Here is a 19,700-nt window from a genome sequence, read left to right as displayed (position 1 = left end):
ACGAGGTTCGAATTGATAAGATAACAAATAATTTCTAGAGATGCTAACGTCGTTCAAAATCCAAGCTGGGGATGCTCTGTTGAAGCAAGAGATTTTGCATTCCTGAAACTTGTATGGCCTATTGAATACAAATGACACACACAGAAAATATTGGATATGATGATGCAGACCTCTTTGTTGGCCAGAGAAGTGGTTTGTGGAGTCCTAAATTGCAGCTCGTGCATGATGTTAGGCGCTATGACCGGAGCCTTTGTGTCTTCCTTTGATTGAACAACTACCGTCTTTGCCACCGGTTCAACTGCCATTACCGAAGCATCCACCTTTTAGAGGGAATGATACAAGAAGAAAACGCTATAAATGTCAAAGTTACATGCAACAGACTATTTCAGCAATACAATCTAGGCAGTTGATTATTTTCTAGTTTTCCCAAAGGTCTCATTATAAAAAAGAACCTGAGGTTCTTTTTTTATAATTTATTATTATTTTTGCATTAAACACCGAAGGAAGATGAAAGTTTGGAGCGTAAATACTGTTAGGCACTATGTTAGTTTCCAAGCCTATAGTAAAATTGCCCCAATTTCAATATCGGAATCGGTATCGGTGCCGATATGGGTGTTAAGTATCTGAATCGGTATCGGCCGATCTTTTCTTAAAAAATCGGAAACTTCAGATACTTTTTGCAGTTCAACTATTTAGCAGAAAACCGTATTTTAGCCTGCTACACTAATCAAAAATCATCAGCTGCAAGTTCCTTACTTTCACCTAATGAATTCCAAGCCTGTCACACAATCTATTTCATGTCTATAGCCTGATAAACATCAAGACAGCTGAGGAATCTTTTGGCTTTAGACAGGACGTAATCAACAAGTGCGGTATTTCCCAATTACAGCGATATGATTTATTGCAGCCAATCACGAACAAGAGACCAATGATGGAAACAAGAATGCGTGCGTGCGGTGTAACATTTCTATGTACTAGCATTACGAAAGTAATTTGAGCAGTCCATGCATAAAGTTATTTACGTATCTCTCTTGATCCTGATGATATGATGTATCGTTTGCATCGCATAAAATAACCTGAGTGGCTTATCGTTATTTAGCCTGTCCTCCATCATCTGTTGCAAGTGAATCCTTCTTTAGTACGACTGGCTACATCACTAGTGATGGAAGATAAGGACGTCTCACTGAGATAATTGAATCACTAACGGTAATTTAGATAAACGTTTATTTGCTCTAAACTTGTACCGGTGCATCAGTTCGTTCAGCAGTAGAAGATAAACTTTATCATCACAGAGAAAGATGTACCGCTAACAGTAATTACCATTATTAATTAGCAGATTACAAGAAACATGGACTGTTTTGTTACTAGATGCATGGTATGTCATAATGTGAATTTAATATACATGTATATCTTTTTCCATAAATACAAACAAATAAATGCATCAATATTTATATTTTCTTTGCATTTTATTTGTGTAATAAAATTAACAATTATTTATGCAACACAAAAGATCTGAATCGGTATCTGAATCGGATTATTTTTCAATAAGAATCGGTATATCGGATCGGTATCTGAATCGGCTGGTGAAGTTAGAATCGGGGCATCTCTAGCCTATAGTAATTACTATCCCTAGCAAATAAGATAGCCTGTGAGTACTTAGGGAATAAACATCAGAAGTCTATTTGATATCCATCACTTCCCAATCCTACCAATAAAGAGATCTAAGTCTTTTTGTGTAATTCCCATGATAATCTCCACAATCAATACTATGACATTCAGACTTAAATGTCTAAAATTGTGGTTTCTGACTAAATAATAGACTTTTAATAAGGTCAGATAAGATTACTAGGGGCTGACTAACCATCTGAGGTCGTGTGTCCAGCTCCTGCTGCAATTTGGTTGCCTTATACTGAACAGCAGCAAAGTTGTTATCATTGGCGGCAGCATCCAGCTCTTGCATATCTCTTTCTTCAACACCGTCTACAAGAAACACAATTTAACATCTCTAGCGTTTAAATGAAGATGAATAGTATAGTTGGTATGCTACAAGACGATGAAATGATGACCAATATTTGTAAATCAGTAAATGATGTCGATTTTATTACTACAATATTTCCATATTCAACTACATCTTCCTATCTGCAGCGTTTGAAAAACTGAATAATTCAAACTTTGCCTAAAACCAGAAACAACTATTGTGATTAAACAGACTTCTGATAAAAGGGTGCAAATGACTATTTTGAAAGCAGGCATACTGGTTGAGTCCTGATCCTGCAATCACAGCCCATACCCATACAACATTCTTATATTTATGATATCTGGTGATTTGTTACATCCATAACAGGCTGGTCTAAATGTCTGATTGGTACTACAGTGAATACTGATTCTGTTGATTCAGCGGCAAAAATGTCTAGTAGAATATGCTAGATCTATCCAGCATCTCCCCGAGATAGAAGCAAGGATCCTGTGGTGACAGCAGCTACTCTAAGACTTACCCTTTGATGTTGCCAGACTGAATAGGTAGGAGTAGTCTGTAAACTTGCTGTCAGTGTGAGCGATGCTGTGTTGGACAGCTTTTTCCGCCGTGTCTACTGGATCTGTCGAGTCTGTGCCAACATCCACTGTCTTTATAACCTCTTCACTTTTCTCCGATACTGTCGTCTGGCAGCAGCAAAAGCATAGTATTGTAAAAGCCTATATTACTATTACTACTATTACAATTGCTACTATTACTATTACTGCTACTATTACTACTAGTACTATTACTACTAGTACTATTACTACTAGTACTATTACTACTATTACTACTATTGTTAACTACAACATAATACAACATGAGTAGAATTTACATGTAAAATGCATCAATATGCATGTTACATATGTAAGATTACAATAAACTCCAATCTGGCATAATTTAATAAAACGTGTTAATACAGCAAGCTATCAACTTGAAAGTCCGCTCAAATATTTGTATTTGCTTATCTCAAAAGTTCAAAGAAGTCACTTTTACTACAGAACTAAAAAAAAACGAAAGTACCTAACATGTAGTTATCGTTATCAAGCAAAAGGGTAGCGAGCAAATCTTTTCTAAAGATCTATCCATATCAGATGATAACTCTATTGTGATACACCTTTAGAACACGCACAGAAAAATATTCGATATATCTATTAGTATAAACTAACACAGCGATTTAGTACATAAAAATCCAAGGTCTCTAACTACAGCAAATATTTGAATTTCTCTCTAACATCAAATAGTTGATCTCCCAAAGATGGATTTTATTTGACTGGTAGAATAACAGTACCAAGTATCATGCAATAATCACTAGCTCTTACCAGGTCTGTCTGATTTACCGAGGCATCGACTTCCGAAGTTGTTTTTTGGCGACGTCGAGAGCGTTGACTGCAAGTAACAGAGGTCTGTGTTAAGACTGAAACAGTAAATACAGTTACCTACAATAGTTTCCTTTTACAGCTAGAACTAATAAAAATTGCTAACCATCTGCTCTAGCTGCCAGTTGTAGGCATACAGTGTCAAACGATTCTAAACACAACTACCTGCCATAGATGTCACTTTTAAATATTCCCACATGCTTTAGATTATCCTTTTAACCACAAAAACCTGCCTTGATATAAAGAGAAAAAGCAATACCCTCGTTTATGCTGACGCGTCTGCCTGGTATCATTTGAGTCTTGGATCGGTTGTCGCTGTATAGGAGCAGAATTAGATTTGACATTTGTTAGTTTAAGTAGCTGATATTTGGGGTGAGAAGGTCGTCTTTCTTCACTGATGGGTCGAGCCTTCGCTCTCATCGCTTGAATCATTCGAGTCAACATCTCCTCTTTCTGTCTGTTATTTTCATCATACTGCTGCAGAAGTGAAGGTCCATGGGCTATGGCAGTTGACCTGCTAGCTTTCGCAGCATACTTTGGCTGAGCTGTTGATGGCAGATTCTAAAATGGTTTATTAAAAGTGGCTATGAATGTTTACAAATTAATAGCTCTTTGTATGGCTTGTACTTCCGCTCACAATTTTAATCTTATAAAAAGTGAATCACCATTTCTAACCTTTTAAGATATAAGAGAAGCTGTTAGCTTTTTTCCAAGCATACTGATTGTTCTAAAACGTGAGTTGATTCAACCAATGCATTAAATGAGTATTACGTCCTAACCTATTCAACAATTACTAATAAGAAATGAGAACTAAGGCAGAAAAGCTTACCTCCTTTTGATGCATCTCACGGGAAGTGGGTGGAGCTTGCAGAAGCGGTATTGGATGATTCCATCGAGCATCGTTCTGTCGTATCTCAGCAAGACGATACTCGTCAGAGGCAGCATCTCGGGCATCAGTTGAGGCTTTTGTAGTTGAATGAACTGAAAGTAGTGGCAGCTTTACTGACTCAGGTACTTGAGGTGGTTGAGTTTGACTGGTTGAGCTCTTCCAATCACCGACAGAGAGAAAACCTGGTGGTGCTTTCTTAGTTGCTATCTTATTGGGTGAAGAATAATATATGTTATTCTTGCTTTCTTTAGAAACTCGCAACAGAGGGATCTACAAAATATGACTCTCTGCTGAGTTGTTTACAGGCAGGTTTGCAAATGAAATTAATATATAGTCATGATAACTGGTATCTGAAAACACCAGCACTTTATTATAACAGACATGAGCCACGAACTTAGCAGGTAGTTTTGATTGATTTGTAGAAGAGACTGCTGACCCCAAATATAAGAGGTCTGTTAGTAGCTGGTGTTAAGAAGAACTCCTTCACACATCTCTCTCATATCCTCAATTATGGAAAGTCATATAAACACATAATCTGTTTTATATAAACACATAAACATGATTAGAAGAACACTTCCTGATTAACTTTTTGCAACTCCTACTTAGGAAAAGGAAATTTTTACCAAACTGATGAGTGCAATGAGCTATATGCAAACCTATACTGCAATAACTGCTGGAGTATTCTTAACGCAAGCCTTAATAATGTGGCTAAAGCTCATCAATCATCAAATAAAATTTGACCCATAAAAAAGCACCCAATGCATCACCTGACTAACAAATGGCTCTCTCGGTGAGGATCGTGCAGATGGCTCAGTCTCTCCCTCCACAACTTGTGTTGACTCAGCCAATGGTAGAGAATAACTTTCTGGAGTTCTCCTCCTGCTCCTTGACCTCCTATAAATAGAAACTTACTATAGATGAACAATAGTCATGTAGCAAATGGCTCGAAACCAACAAAAACTGGGATTAACAATTATAAAAGAGTATACATGTAACGTATGTTGTTGGATAAACAGGTGTGTCTAGTGACAGCATACCCAAGTTGCTGACTCGTACAAATGTGACTGCTTCTAATAATAAACATCACAACTTTTAGATGTTTAGCTGCTGTGAATATAAAAACACCTAAAGTGAACTCAACAAATTTTGGTCTGGAGTCTGCATAATGTCTATTGTCTTACGAAAGTGTTAGACCCTTAGCCTGTAGTAAAAAACACCTGCTGCCTGTAATCAATTGAACAAACCTGCTGCCAATAGTTGAGATAGATTTTTGAGTTTTAGACGTGCTTTGTGGCTCGATAGTGTCTAGCGTTTCAGCTGGAGCTACAGTCACTTGACTTGAGCCAGACATGTTCGGAAGGGTCGCTGAACTCCACACGGTAGTAGCGCTGTCTTCTAACAGGAAACTGTCCCCTGACCTTCTAACGTCTTCATCTCTGCAGAGAAGTCAACTGGAAGGCTAGATCACTCTATGAACTACTTGAATCACTTTATGCATCAAGAGACTATTATACTCACACTAACTAGTTAATTCATGCTATACTTTAAGAGAATGTTTTGCATTACCAGCATTATCGACCAGTGCATGGAATAGAGTCTTATCTACATGTAGGTAAGATCAGTCTATGTGAAAATTGGGTACCTCTATGCTAGGCTAGTAGAGCAGCTGATAAGACTACAATGCAATGTGAGACTACCCTACTACCCTACCATAATCTCAACTAACCTAGGACACTTTTATTTCGCTAGTATTTAGTTTCGTGAGTAGCACGCAGAGTAAAATTTCGCTGCAACTTAATTTAGCGGCTCTGATGAGTGCGAAAATATAGTGATGTGAAAATAAATGCAGTGGAAAAAACAGATTACATTCCTCAGGTCCAGTTTGCTAATAAGAAAAAGACTCAATTTGGGACTAGTTCGTATTTGTAAACCGCAGGTTGAAATGTGTGGGTGAGATCGATAATTCAATTTGATCACTTGCTGTCATTTGTTTCTTGGACTATCAATGACGTCTAGGTCCCGCACACTCGCATCCCAAGAAGAAGAAAATAGATAGGTAACAACCAACTTCACAACCAAAACTGTATAACCCTTTCGCTGCCATAAACGCATTTATGCGTTTTTTAGGGGCCACTGCCATAAACGCATTTTGGACTTTTTCAGCAATTGCGTGGTAACATGATTTTATTATTCGTTGACCTCATAACCATCGGTCTTTAAGAGTTTTATGAAATTGACTGTGTTGTCCGAAGGTTTCTCTTTAAAATCAGCCTAAAACAACGAAGCAATTTCAAACTTTTGTTTGAGAATTTCTAATCTAAAAACGAACATTTTTGTGTGAGTTCATTAACTACCGCGCGCGAGTCATAAAACAGGTAATTAGTTGTTGATGACATTATAGCCAATCAATATTTAGATTTTCGTGATTATACAGATAATTAAAGTAGCAGCACTGTCTTTAATGTGTCTGTTCACAACCAAAACTGTATAATGTGGTTGGACCTGGTGAGGGTTAATATTTTTTTTGGTTGGTAATAAAATTCATCACTACAATAATTATTCTTCAATTTTATGACATCACCTACCAGACTTTCATCCTCATCAGTTACAAGTTCGGTGACTAAACTGATATCATCTTAATTTGCTTTGCCATGCTGCTCAGTCGGTGTATTAGCTATAATGAGTTTACCAGAAATTTCCCATTGAGCCCAACCACAGACGAAAATTACCTGCATTTCTAATATGAAGATTTTATTGTGGATATCAATGAACAAAGCTATTTAATTTCGCGTTTTCGTTTGTTCGTTATGACAGTTTAGTTTCGCTCATGAAATTTTCGCGAGAAAATGACACCGCGAAAATGCGAAAGTTAGGTGACGCGAATATATAAGTGTCCTAGGGTAGTACACAAACTCAAGTCTCCTAAAAGTTACATATTTACAGTTCGATCTACCGCTATGCTGGTAAGGTAAATTGTAGAATCATGAGCTAATTCCTGACACATACTATTTATAATGTAATCCGTCATCAATTTATGGGCCAAGCTGTACATGTGTAGTACATGTAGATGTACGAGTTTTTATTTTATTTAGTTTTTTATTTGTAGATTTTTGTTCATCGTCATATGTTTCTAATAATTGTACTGTGTTTGGATAGCATTTTGTGTTGTCTGTGGACATACGGCATGATTTGCTGTGACTACTGCACAGTTTATTTGATTATGCTCTGTACATGACCACTGCATGACTCACAATTGCACAATTGATGTGAAATGCGCACAGCCATTCAGCAATTTTCTAGAATTTTTGCTTTTGTTTATTATAAGTAGGCAGTGTGTTGCAGTAAGAACTAATCCTGTTTTAAAAGTTATTCAACCAGATTACTTAATATTTTGCTAAGACACTATATGTAAATGAAGTTAGTTATATTCCAACGAAAGTTCGACACTGTTCCTGTTATCGACTTGGTAACATAATCCCAACAAGCAATTACACAAGTTGCATCATTCCTTCACTCTTTGACATAAAAATGATGGCACTTCCTGTGTTACACAGATGCCAATAAAATGCATCAATTCTTTCTTTTACAAATGGCTAGCAACGCTGCCACGGTTCAGTCTTCAGGTGAATGCTTGGTATCAGCCAATCAGGTTGCGCCACAAGGTAGCATAAAGAGAAATACTTGGAACTTACTCTCTCGATGTTTCAATGAGCTCTTCTCGAGTTGGCTTAGGATAAGCTTGATTGATCGGTTGAGTGGCAGTAGCCATCCGAGAATGCTTCCTCATTTCGTTTAGCAGCTCCTTCCTATCTTGGATCTCCTCATCTGTCACTTCCTGCTCCAAGTCAGTGCTGGCATGAAGGCTGAAGTACAAATAATGTCTTCATAGAACAACACAGCGATGCCCCAAAGAAGAAGATAAAATGCATGAAAGAAGGTCGACTAACCATGTGTGAATAAATCAAGGACATAAATGAACTAGAAAGCTACCTGATCGCATTAGCAAGGGCGCTAGTGGTAAAATCTTCAGACGTTGTCAGCTGATTGGTGATGCTAGGAACAGCTTTAGCAGGTAGTTGATTTGAAACTACAGGAGTGATGACAGAGGCTGGTTCCGAAATGACAGGAGGAATGATACGATTGGAAGCTGGTGGCAAAGTGCGGCTGTGTGTCTGCCGACATTTCTCCACCATGATGAGCGCCAGAACCATCCACTGCAGGTCAATATGTACTTTGGTACACGGCTGCAACAGTAGCGCATACAGAAGCATTTTATAATATGAATTCCATTCAACAATCAGCAGAATGCTGTGTGAGACAGCCACGCATATATACATGTATGTCTACTTTATCTATGAACAACAATTGGTGCTAGTTTGAAGGTGAGAACACTATTGTAACTTTGAAGTTGTCATCCCATAAAAGCTAAAACATTCTCAGCACGTTTCTCTTGTCTGACTAGCTTACCGAGAAGAGCAAAATGCATTGAGAATAGTGATATTTAAGCAAACAAATTTAGAGTTCAGATTGATGTTAAGTACAATCTATCAACTAATGAGTCCGTGCCACTACAAATTTCAAGACCATTTCAGCAAAACTAAATTGGGTAAAGTACCAAGCAGAGTAAACATTACTGTTAGCTAGCCAACGAAAAAATATTATTTTGACACTTTGTAATGTTTTGCGTTGTTCGAGCTCACAGGATAATGCATGTAGATGGCAGTCAAAGAGAACAAGGGATGCGTGTAGATTAAGCTTATTTTTGTGTTCCTGAAGTGAAAAATTTTAAGACTAAGTGATGAACCATCGGTAGGGTCAACATGTACTCAAATACTTGGAGTTATCCTCTATCAGTTGCTTTTAACAAATGGCCATCAGCTCACTAGTTTCTCTGCTAAACAGCAAACACTAGATTAGTATAGCCTACAAAACATTGCCCATCTACGAGTATCTCAGGAAATGGATTTCAATGATGCATAGAGAGGCAAACATTTATAATTTCCAGGTTGGTTATATCACATACTATCATGACCCTCAAATATCCGAAACAACTACACCAAGTCCACAATCATGGGGCGATTGGAACCTGAGTGCCATGCACATACACAGAACTCAGATTTAAGATTTATCAATAAAATATTGTCAAAAGCGCTGAGCCATTTCAAAACTTCCACCAGCCAAGTTCACAAAATATGAATAGGAGCGCAGTTGTCTCATACCTCTTGAGAGGGTAAACTTCCCAGTTGTGTGTCAGACCAGTTGAGTAGCCACTGAAATTTAACACCAAGTCGCAGGTACCTCTCGGAGAGCTCCACACCTTGAGTCAGCAGTTGAATGCTTGCTGCCGGTAAAACCAAAGTCTTGCTGTCTGTCAATCCCTTTGTCTGCATCTCATCCATTGATACTCCCATCTTTTTCATCTGACGCAGAGCCCGCTCTTGACTCACCGATTGCCGCTTTTTAGTGAACATTCCTGATTTGTTTGGGCTGATGGAGCGAGAACGAGTCATCTCAAAACATTTTGTATCCTCAAGGTCTGACAAGAAGAGCATTGATTGTGTGTATACTACAAGGTGGTGGCATCACCAGAGCCAGTGTATTATACAATAGAGATTGGGATTACTCTCCTTTTGAAAGCAAGTAATACTTTTGAGTTTAATTTCACTTCAATTTAAATGTTCATCACTATAAGTATTACATCACCGAATGCCGATATCTGAGAAATTACTATAAATCACTGTGAGAGTTCTAGAGATAGTTTAGCATTACTACATTCTTTAAGACTGAAAACTATCCCTAGTATAACATGGAACAAAAATAATATACCTACTACAGGCTTACAAAAAGGTTTTGGTACAAATGACAGCACAGTGTTGTATGTTACTAAAAACAGTTTAAATACGCACTACCACAGGCAGGGTGTAAGACTCTCATCCTGTGAGAGCAGTGACACTACATCATGTGAGGGTCTCTAATAAACTATATAGTGATAGTGCAATTGTTTAAACACTCATTTCCTACATTCACTCATAATCTCACGCCTATGAAAAGCAGCTAATCCTACACAGATATTTCCGGTTAGAGATTGTAAAAAGCCGAGCAGTATTATTTTAGCGAGTTGCGTGTGATAACTCTATTGCCAAGAATTGTCTCTTACAACAGTTGTTTGCTATTTGCTGGGTAATAAACGTACTAGCTAGCTGTGTGACTTTAGAGACAGCACAAGCTAGGGTAGGAGCTGCTCATGCAAGTTAAGGTAGCCAGAGAAGAGAACCAAGATATATTAATAGTTACCTTTATAATATATCATTCATCAACTTTGAAAAATGCCAAAACATTATAAACAATTCTTAAATTATTAAACGATGTTGACCTTATTTTTTATTATGTGAGAGATTCAGTATCTATTCTTAGTTATCTAGTTACAAGCAAGATCAGTACTAGCAGTACCACACTTCCACCAATCACAGCGCATGAGCAGTAATAGGAGCACCACACTTCCACCAATCACAGCGCAAGATCAGTACTAGCAGTACCACACTTCCATCAATCACAGCGCACGAGCAGTACTAGCAATACCACACTCTACCAGTCCCAACGTGAAATCTTTCAACATATTGCCTTATCCCATACTAGTTCCATAGTTCCAATACCATCCCCTAGTTTCTGCATTCCTGTTACAGGTTTCAAAAGCCTACATAAACTATGTCCAGAATATTTGTAGTTATCCTCCTACACATATGACATCATCGTTTCCTATTCCTTGACACCAACTTACTACATCCATCATTGTATGCTTCAGTTTATAAACTTTCTGTTACTACAACCTTCAATTCACTATCCTGACTCCTCTGCTATACTATTAGATTACCAACTTTTAAAACATGTTTGTTCAACTCTCAATAATTCCTAATTTCTGTTTTCTCATTTTTGTTTTAGCATGTAATGAAAAACATTATTTTGTTGCTGATCGCTAAAGCCAATAAACAGTTAGGCATACATATATACTAGACGTGGCAAGGCGGAGCAGAGTTAATAAAAACTAAAGTAGCTTTAGTAAGAAACCACAGGTATAGTTGCTAGTATCAACCATAAAACAGTAAACTGACCGTGAGTGAATTGTTCCAGAGTTTTCTCAAGCTCGTGGCTTTTAGAATCAAAGGATAGACTTCGTTTCCGAAATGCATTTTGCTCCAATGCTTTCTTATTACTTGGTACAAGTGCGGGTGGTTTGGCTGTTCCGCCGTCTGGAAGGGAAGAGCGGAAAGCGACATCAAAGAATAACTCCAAGAACTCTATAAACTTGGTATCATACTCGTAGCCTCTGGACCCAATATTTTTATGCCCCTGCATAGAGCTGAATATGTGCTTTTCTATATCTTCTTTTTCTGTGTGATATTCACGTCTGTTGCAGCACTCAAAGTAGTACATGCTGAGAGATCTGAAATATAAAAACATAGAAGACATACTCTGGCGATATTTAAATAACAATTAAAACTTATCAAGTAACCAGCAGCAACCATTTTGTAATAAATTTTAAATATTTCTAACTATATCTCACGGAGTCAAAAAACTTGTGTATTGCTCTGATTATGAGCATACAGGTGCTTATAGGTGCTCTCATGTTGACAGTCTAGAAATAGAAAATAGGGTAATTGAGTTGAACAGAAGTTTTTAACATGACAACTTATTGGAGATAGGACTTGCTCGATTTGTAATGATTCTGAGTTAAACAGAAACTGCACCTATAAATCAGGCTCTATTTGACCCTAAAGTAGGGAGCTGAGCATCGCTGAATTGTATTCACCAGTACAAATGTATCTAGCGAGCTGTCAAGGACCAAAACCAATAAAACTGGGAGATTACACTAAAGCAGTTGCTTCTTGCATGTTGCAATCTTGATGAAATAAAAAATGTAAGCTTTCACTCATAACTCTACTGGCAAGCAGGCATTTTGCAGAAAAACCATTTTATCTACAATGTACGTAGCCCACCTAGACTCATGAGGGTCCAGTTCCACAGTCTGCCATGTTTGCAGCAGGTGTTCCATTCTGTCCTTGACCTCAGGAGCAAGAGCATCAATGTCAGTTATTCCTTGCGCGAGTTTTCTAGCGAGTTTAGCTGTAGCTGGCAGCTCCTCACAGATAGATATGATGACCTGTATGTTAGTAAGCAACCACACTTAGACTCACATTCGCCACTGGTTTGATCTCAGCTCTCTTACTGAGTATGAATAAGATCGACACGTGGTAGTACATCATGCATTTTATCAGGAAATCCTCTAGGATTTTACAAGATCCACAAAAAGGCACGACGATTTTTGCAGTGGTTAATTTGCTAATCGATTTCCTCTAACTCTATTCGTTATAAACATCTCACAGATAGCATGTACTCATTATGATTGGTTCGTAGCAACAAGAGAGACTGATATGATTAGTTTACAGCGTTCAATTATTCAGAATTAACCAAGTAATAGTGCACGTAATTACATGTAGCTAGTTTGTTGAAGAATGAGATCTGATGAAATTAGTCTAACAAAATGGATAATGTTGCAAGAGGTATTACATGATTACTAATTATTAACTTGTAGCATTTAATTAAAATTATATCTGTACTTTAGAGTATGATCTAACAAGATTGATGCTTCGCATTATGAGAGTTAGTTAACTTTAGTCTAGAGTAGCAAAAACACCAAGATGACTGGACATTTGAAAGCTACCTCTGGCATGATTGGTCTGTTGCAGAATATAATGTGACAACATTATTATGCGGTAGCCTGTGATCTGACATGATATCCACAACCTACGCTAATATACCTAACAAATACTAATGTACAAGCTAGTGAAAATGTAGCTTATCACATCAACTGTTGTTGATGGTTAAACATTTTTTTGAAATAGTATAAATATTTTTGGCATCGATTATCAGGTGAGCTCTTATGAAATGAATTGGCAGGTTAAACCAATTAAACTATAGACTTTGTGATGAAGCGATAAAATGCAAAGCAGAATTATACAGATACAAAAGTTTTATGATGTCAAAAACATGAGAATAGTACTGACCCTTCAAGCACTTCTTCAAAATTTCTTGTGGGGGGATATGAAACACTGGTTGACACCATTTTCACAAAATACATCACCAAAGCAAAGATACAGCAATCTGGTTGTACGTACCTCAGGAAGAGCTTACCTATAATGTATATACAGTAAACTAGTGGTACTTACCTCACAAAGGGCATTGGCAGAATTCAGGTACTGAGCAAAAGGTAAGTAATGCAAACACCATGTCAGGGTCTCCTCCAAGTGCATGCGTCTTGTTTGTAGAGAGTCCCCATCCTTGCCCTGAGAAGTACACATGAATAACTGAACTGTGAGTGGGATGGAATAAGTGTTTTAGCATCTCTTATCAAACTGAGCTGTCCAAAGCAATACAATTCTGCTCCTGCGCGAAATGACATGTACCTGAGTCAGCCCTTAAGCAAAGCCATGGAAGTATCCATGCAATGCCATTTACAAGGAATGAATATAGAGGTTGCTTATAATTTTCTAACAGCAAAATATTGTCAAGTGTGTCAGTATCTAGAAAAAAATGCAATAACACCATTTAACTGAACCATAGACCTTAATCTTATTGCACAGACATCAACATACCATTTATAACTAATGTCGATTGAACTCAATAACGATTGCACATATACCATTTGTACAAACAACACTTGCAAACAGACAATGAAGTGAAAGACTCTGTCACAATAAAGATCATAAACAAGTTTTTTATAAACCAAAGTAGTCTTGAATGCAGAACTGTAGAAGCATTAGAATTCTTACCTGACCAACATTAGAGTCCTTAACTGACCAAAATTAGAGTCCTTACCTGATCAACATTAGAGTCCTTACCTGCCTAACATTAGAGTCCTTACTTGACTTACATTAGAGTCCTTACCTGACCAACATTAGAGTCCTTACCTGAACAACATTAGAGTCCTTACCTGACCAACATTAGAGTCCTTACCTGACCAACATTAGAGTCCTTACCTGACCAACATTAGAGTCCTTACCTGACCAACATTAGAGTCCTTACCTGACCAACGTTAGAGTCCTAAACCTGACTAAGATTAGAGACCTTACCTGACTAACCTTAAAGTCCTTAATTGACCAACATTAGAGCCCTTACCTGACCAACGTTAGAGTCCTTACCTGACCAACGTTAGAGTCCTCACCTGACTAACATTAGAGTCCTTACCTAACCAACGTTAGAGTCCTTACCTGACCAAAATTAGAGTCCTTACCTGATCAACACTAGAGTCCTTAACTGACTAACATTAGAGTCCTTACTTGACTTGCATTAGAGTCCTTACCTGACCAAAATTAGAGTCCTTACCTGATCAACATTAGAGTCCTCACCTGACTAACATTAGAATCCTTACCTAACCAACGTTAGAGTCCTTATCTGATCAACATTAGAGTCCTTACCTGACTAACATTAGAGTCCTTACTTGACTTGCATTAGAGTCCTTAACTGACCAACATTAGAGCCCTTACCAGACCAACATTAGAGTCCTTACCTGACCAAAATTAAAGTCCTTACCTGACCAACATTAGAGTCCTTACTTGACTTACATTAGAGCCCTTACCTGACCAACATTAAAGCCCTTACCTGACTAACATTAGAGTCCTTACCTGACCAACATTAGAGTCCTTACCTGACTAACATTAGAGTCCTTACCTGACTAGAAACAGTAACCCAGTCCTGCAGGAGTTGGGTAGACTTCCTAAGCAGAAGGGATAGCTGGTCTCTTATATGAACCATCCAAAGGATGGCACACAAGTTCCTAAAGATGGCAAGAGTTAGCCTGTTATCCTTGTCCTTCTCAAATATATGGTACGGCAGGTACACCTCTAGCCCCTTGGGCAACTTAAGCTTGCGCTTCTAGAATTATAATGAAACAATTTCAAACCTAATTAACCAGACTCTTGAGAATCTTCCATTCAACATATAAATGTATAATAGGACATCATCCAAAACATACAGTTTATAGAAGTTTCTAAATGACAACAAGCTAACACAGGATGTTTAAATGCTTAGCTGAAAGATAAAGGTACTGATGCAAATTATTTGCCATGTTATTTAAGAGTTGTCTGCACAGAGTAGGGAGATAACTTTTAGGATAAGGTCCAATAAACAAATAATGGGTCAGGTGAAACAAAATCAAATTAATTTTAGCACAAATTCAAAAATACTAAATATTCATTTTATATGAAAAGATTTCAAGTCATCTGAGAGCTTCTAGAGGAAATCTAAGCATCACCCGTCCCATTCTCATTGGTTTTGATCAGACCATGAGCAGACATGAGCACCACCTAGTCAACCAGATATAAACTCCTCACAAACCTTTTTATGCTTGAGCTTCCAGGCGTCGAGGAGCCCCCGAAGCAACCAACCACAACAAGAGAGGTCCGTGAAGGTAGCGGTGAGGAGGCTGAGAACAGCTCGAATGTCAGATGAAAGCGCAGCCCTCAGGGCTAGTTCGGTCCTCAGCTCTTCAGAGCTATCAAGCTATATAAACAAAGCAGCCATAAGGTAGGTCTGAGTCGGATAATATAATCTCATTCCATTACATGTAACATAAAGCTCAAGTACTAGCTTGTCAAGAGTCTATTAAAATGATGAGTATTGCACTCCAAATAAGCTTTATCAACCAGTTTTTAGCAACTTTCAATGGCATTGTCATATGATTACAACACGCAAATGTGGTTGAAACTTTGCTGCAGATACGACTGACAATAGAACTTTCAGTATTAGAGCAATTGATTCCGTCCCCCACAACCTATTACCTGTATATAAGTCAGCAGATACGGACTGAATCAGCATCTAATTAAACACAGTTGACTATTAATACGTGTAAGCTTTGGCGGTTGAGAGAAACGTAGAATAAATGTATTGAATGACAAATATTTAAAGGACAGTTGAGAATTCACCCAAGTGTTTTATAACATGTACTGAACGTTTAGAGATTTTAGATTCACCTTGACTTTCAGTTAGAAATATTTTAGGTGGACCAGGTAACAATAGTTTGATGAACTAAAAGCAACATTAGACTTACAATAGTTGTGTGACCATAAAGACATGGAGTTAGATAACCATGTTGTTGTTGCAGTTATATTTGTAGCACAGAGAAAAAAACTCCAATAACATATCTTTGCTAGATTTGTAATGCATCATTCAGACTAATGTGGAGTGTAGTATTAGTCCACTACTGGTTTTGATAAAAGAATACTATCAATTTTGCATTCTAACAGTGTTTACTTTGCATATATTAAACGTAAAGCTAACATAACATAAAAAAGCTAAAACTCAGCCAATGGTTCTGGGAGATTTAATTAAAATGACAAGTAGAAGGTTATAATACTGCTGACGTGCATCAACAGATGACATGCTATGGTTGGGAATTTTTAAAGTAATTCTCGTATTCACATTCTCTGCATTTAAAGTTATGGAGCAAAATATAACAGAAACAATGCAGTAATCAAAACTTCCTGGTGTGAAATGATCATAGTTGCGGTTGGTTAGATTAGTTGAAGTGTGTCTACGTATAGTCTTTTACCTTTGATTCGTTAGAATTCTGCAGACAGTAGAGTGCTGGGAAGGGCAAATACAGGTCATTTGGTACAAAAGCTAATAGTTGCGAAGCTGATTGTTTAATCTTTTGCCACAGTGGCTGAAGCTGAAAAACGAGGGAAGACAAACCAAAAAGAGCTGTTGGTAATATCATATTGTGGATTGAGTTTTGTGCCTCTTCAGATGCCATCTGATCTCCTGTCAATGGTAGAATAAACAAGTTAATGCAACAAGAATATGAGATTACAAGCAGTATAAAAAGAACCTCAGATACCTTTTGGCACCTATTTTTTTACCTATTTTTTTATTCTTTTACATCTGTCCTCAATTATCCAAAATACTTTGTTTCTAGATTATTTTTCTAGATTATAATCTGGATCATTTCAGATTATTTGTTACTTTAGTATATACAACTAAACGACTGAGTATTTTAACTATGACACATCTGTGAGCTAGGGTGAAATAAAATGTAAACATGAATTATTCTGTTTGAGACCCAAACCTATCAAAACATTGTCTCTAAAGTGAGAATAGTCAGAACTTGGAACACATAAAATAATGGAAGTAGGTACCTCTCAGGAAAGTCCCAAGCATCTGCTCATGAATTGATTCAGGTTTGAGTACTTCAGGGAGCAGACTATTGACTTGCTGTCTGCAAAGAAAAGACAACTTCTGATTGAAATGTCTATCAAGGATTGTGAGATTACTGCAGAGTAGGAGAGTTCATAAAGTAACCTAGTATTCATCATCAGTATGACAGTGATAATTCTCCATGAGCATGGTGACTTTTTATTTATGAATAACAGAGACGTGCAAAAACCAACTTCCTCAGTTTGATTTAATTTTGCAAATGAGCAAAAAGAAAATAAAAAGGAAAAAGTTGGACTCACTCCATCTCACAATGTAAATATCTATACTAGAACTTCCACTGTGATATAGCCCACGACCAGAGTGATATTGGAAAAAAGAAAGAGTACTGATGGTTGAGAAATGCAATATTAGCAGTCAAATGGCACTGCTGTGCAATAGGATAACTGCAATGGTAGCTGTAATATACTGGGTGTGGGTGTTATTATATACAACAAACAGCAATAATGAAAGAAAAGATTATATGTTTATATCTCTCCCCCTGCAATAGGAGAAACGCAATATTGGCCAATATTAGGAGTAAAATGCACTGATATTATTAGAATAACCAATATTATTAATATAGTAATAATATAAAACCAATGCACAATTTTGTTTACATTTCAAAACATCATAGTTAACAATATCAAGAAGTGATATTTATATAGATTTTTAAAAAATCTATTTAAAAAAGTGTTTGGTTATGACAAACAGTAATAATGAAAAGAAAAGATTATATGTTTATATCTCTCCCCCTGCAATAGGAGAAATGCAATATTAGAAGTAAAATGCTCTGATATTATTAGAATAACCAATATTATTAATATAGTAATACAGTAATAATAGAAAACCAATGAACAATTTTGTTTACACTTAAAAACGTCGTAGCTAACAATATCAAGAAGTATCAAGAAGAATATCCAAACTTATAATTAAATATCGTAATCTCATAAAAATCGTTAAAAAAATATCATCGTCATTTCCTTTACTTACACTGCGTTGGACATCAGTTAGAATGCCAATGTACTCAAATGTGTCTGAAATGTCAGTTAATTTGAAATTGGCAAAAATGAAACGATTTCAGTACTCCTACGTTAATTACCGAAACCTTCAGCAATTCGACAATGTTATAGACTGGTGAAAAGTGCACGTTATTTTTTCGTGAAATGCGCACGACTTAATCGTTCTATTCTTTGTCGCTCAGCGTTTCAATTTCCGGTCTAAACTATTATAAAAGTGAGGCTTGGCAAGTTTTAAAAACGGTTTTCGTCCAAATAAATCTGTCTATTTGTGTATAATCCGATCAGATGGGTAAGTTTTAAGATAATAACGACGGTTTACAAAGACTTGGTAACATATTTAAATAGGTTTGTATGTGTTTTGTATCATTATTATACTTTAACTACTCTACAAAACGATAGTTAAATTTGTTGATGAAATTTTGATACAAGGGTTCGTCTCATTGTTGATGAATAATTTTCAGGAGTTGTGTGCACATGTGCATTTATCATAAATCTCCTAACCAATCGCTTCGCTCTGTTTGGTCGTGGGAAAATTAATTCATCACAGATGTTGGCTATAGCAAAAATATAGCTAGCACAAAAACTGTATATTACCAGAATCTACAATTTCAAGTGTTACAATATGAAACAAAAAGGAACATTTACAGCCTACGAATAGACTTCTTGCAGTTTTTATGGTGTAAATGAACTCATTCTCGAGCAAGCATTCAGCGTGCAGTTACCTTCTGATATGTTTGAGAGAAGTGCTGTGGTCAGAGATAATGAGGCTGACGCACAGCGCTGACTTCAAATCACCGATAGTCTTACAAAACCAGACAAGCTCGGCTAGAAGTCCTGATATGAGAAGGTAGCGTACAGTAGCACCAATACTCCACATATCCTCTGTTGGTAGCTTCTGGGCTGCCTCGCATATGTTCTTTCGGTCCACACCAATTACCGGTACTGCTGAAATACAGAGCAAGATGCTACCAAGGGCGTTGAATGCTAGGTTTGACTAATGTAACACTGCAGTAACATTAAGCCAGTTACAAATAACAAACTCACTGACAATATAATATGACGGCACATCACCATCATAAAAACACCAACACCCCAAATACCAAACGCCATGTAGTGTTTATATGCTATATTCCGTGATGTTTGTTTTTTTC

At 37.1% G+C, this 19,700-nt stretch overlaps 1 protein-coding gene across 1 annotated transcript in view; it reads right to left on the bottom strand.

Moving 5' to 3' along the window:
* LOC137388526 (uncharacterized) overlaps nt 1-19,700 on the bottom strand; it is a 46,904-nt gene that overhangs the window by 11,051 nt on the left and 16,153 nt on the right. Inside the window, exons 13-31 of the mRNA XM_068075014.1 lie at nt 19,272-19,494; nt 17,473-17,552; nt 16,887-17,038; nt 15,674-15,838; nt 15,008-15,211; nt 13,507-13,623; nt 12,277-12,440; nt 11,392-11,723; nt 9,502-9,818; nt 8,273-8,526; nt 7,975-8,145; nt 5,527-5,718; nt 5,050-5,176; nt 4,223-4,552; nt 3,653-3,954; nt 3,337-3,403; nt 2,496-2,661; nt 1,862-1,980; nt 171-320 (exon numbers count right to left, since the gene is read on the bottom strand). Coding sequence (XP_067931115.1) covers nt 171-320; nt 1,862-1,980; nt 2,496-2,661; nt 3,337-3,403; nt 3,653-3,954; nt 4,223-4,552; nt 5,050-5,176; nt 5,527-5,718; nt 7,975-8,145; nt 8,273-8,526; nt 9,502-9,818; nt 11,392-11,723; nt 12,277-12,440; nt 13,507-13,623; nt 15,008-15,211; nt 15,674-15,838; nt 16,887-17,038; nt 17,473-17,552; nt 19,272-19,494 — 3,632 coding nt within the window. The remainder of the gene's footprint in view (nt 1-170; nt 321-1,861; nt 1,981-2,495; nt 2,662-3,336; nt 3,404-3,652; nt 3,955-4,222; nt 4,553-5,049; nt 5,177-5,526; nt 5,719-7,974; nt 8,146-8,272; nt 8,527-9,501; nt 9,819-11,391; nt 11,724-12,276; nt 12,441-13,506; nt 13,624-15,007; nt 15,212-15,673; nt 15,839-16,886; nt 17,039-17,472; nt 17,553-19,271; nt 19,495-19,700) is intronic.

Source organism: Watersipora subatra, chromosome 1, assembly GCF_963576615.1.
Source record: "Watersipora subatra chromosome 1, tzWatSuba1.1, whole genome shotgun sequence".
Lineage (NCBI taxonomy): Eukaryota > Metazoa > Bryozoa > Gymnolaemata > Cheilostomatida > Watersiporidae > Watersipora > Watersipora subatra.
The sequence above is the reverse complement of the archived record's forward strand: the minus strand, read 5'-3'. Positions and strand labels throughout refer to the sequence as shown.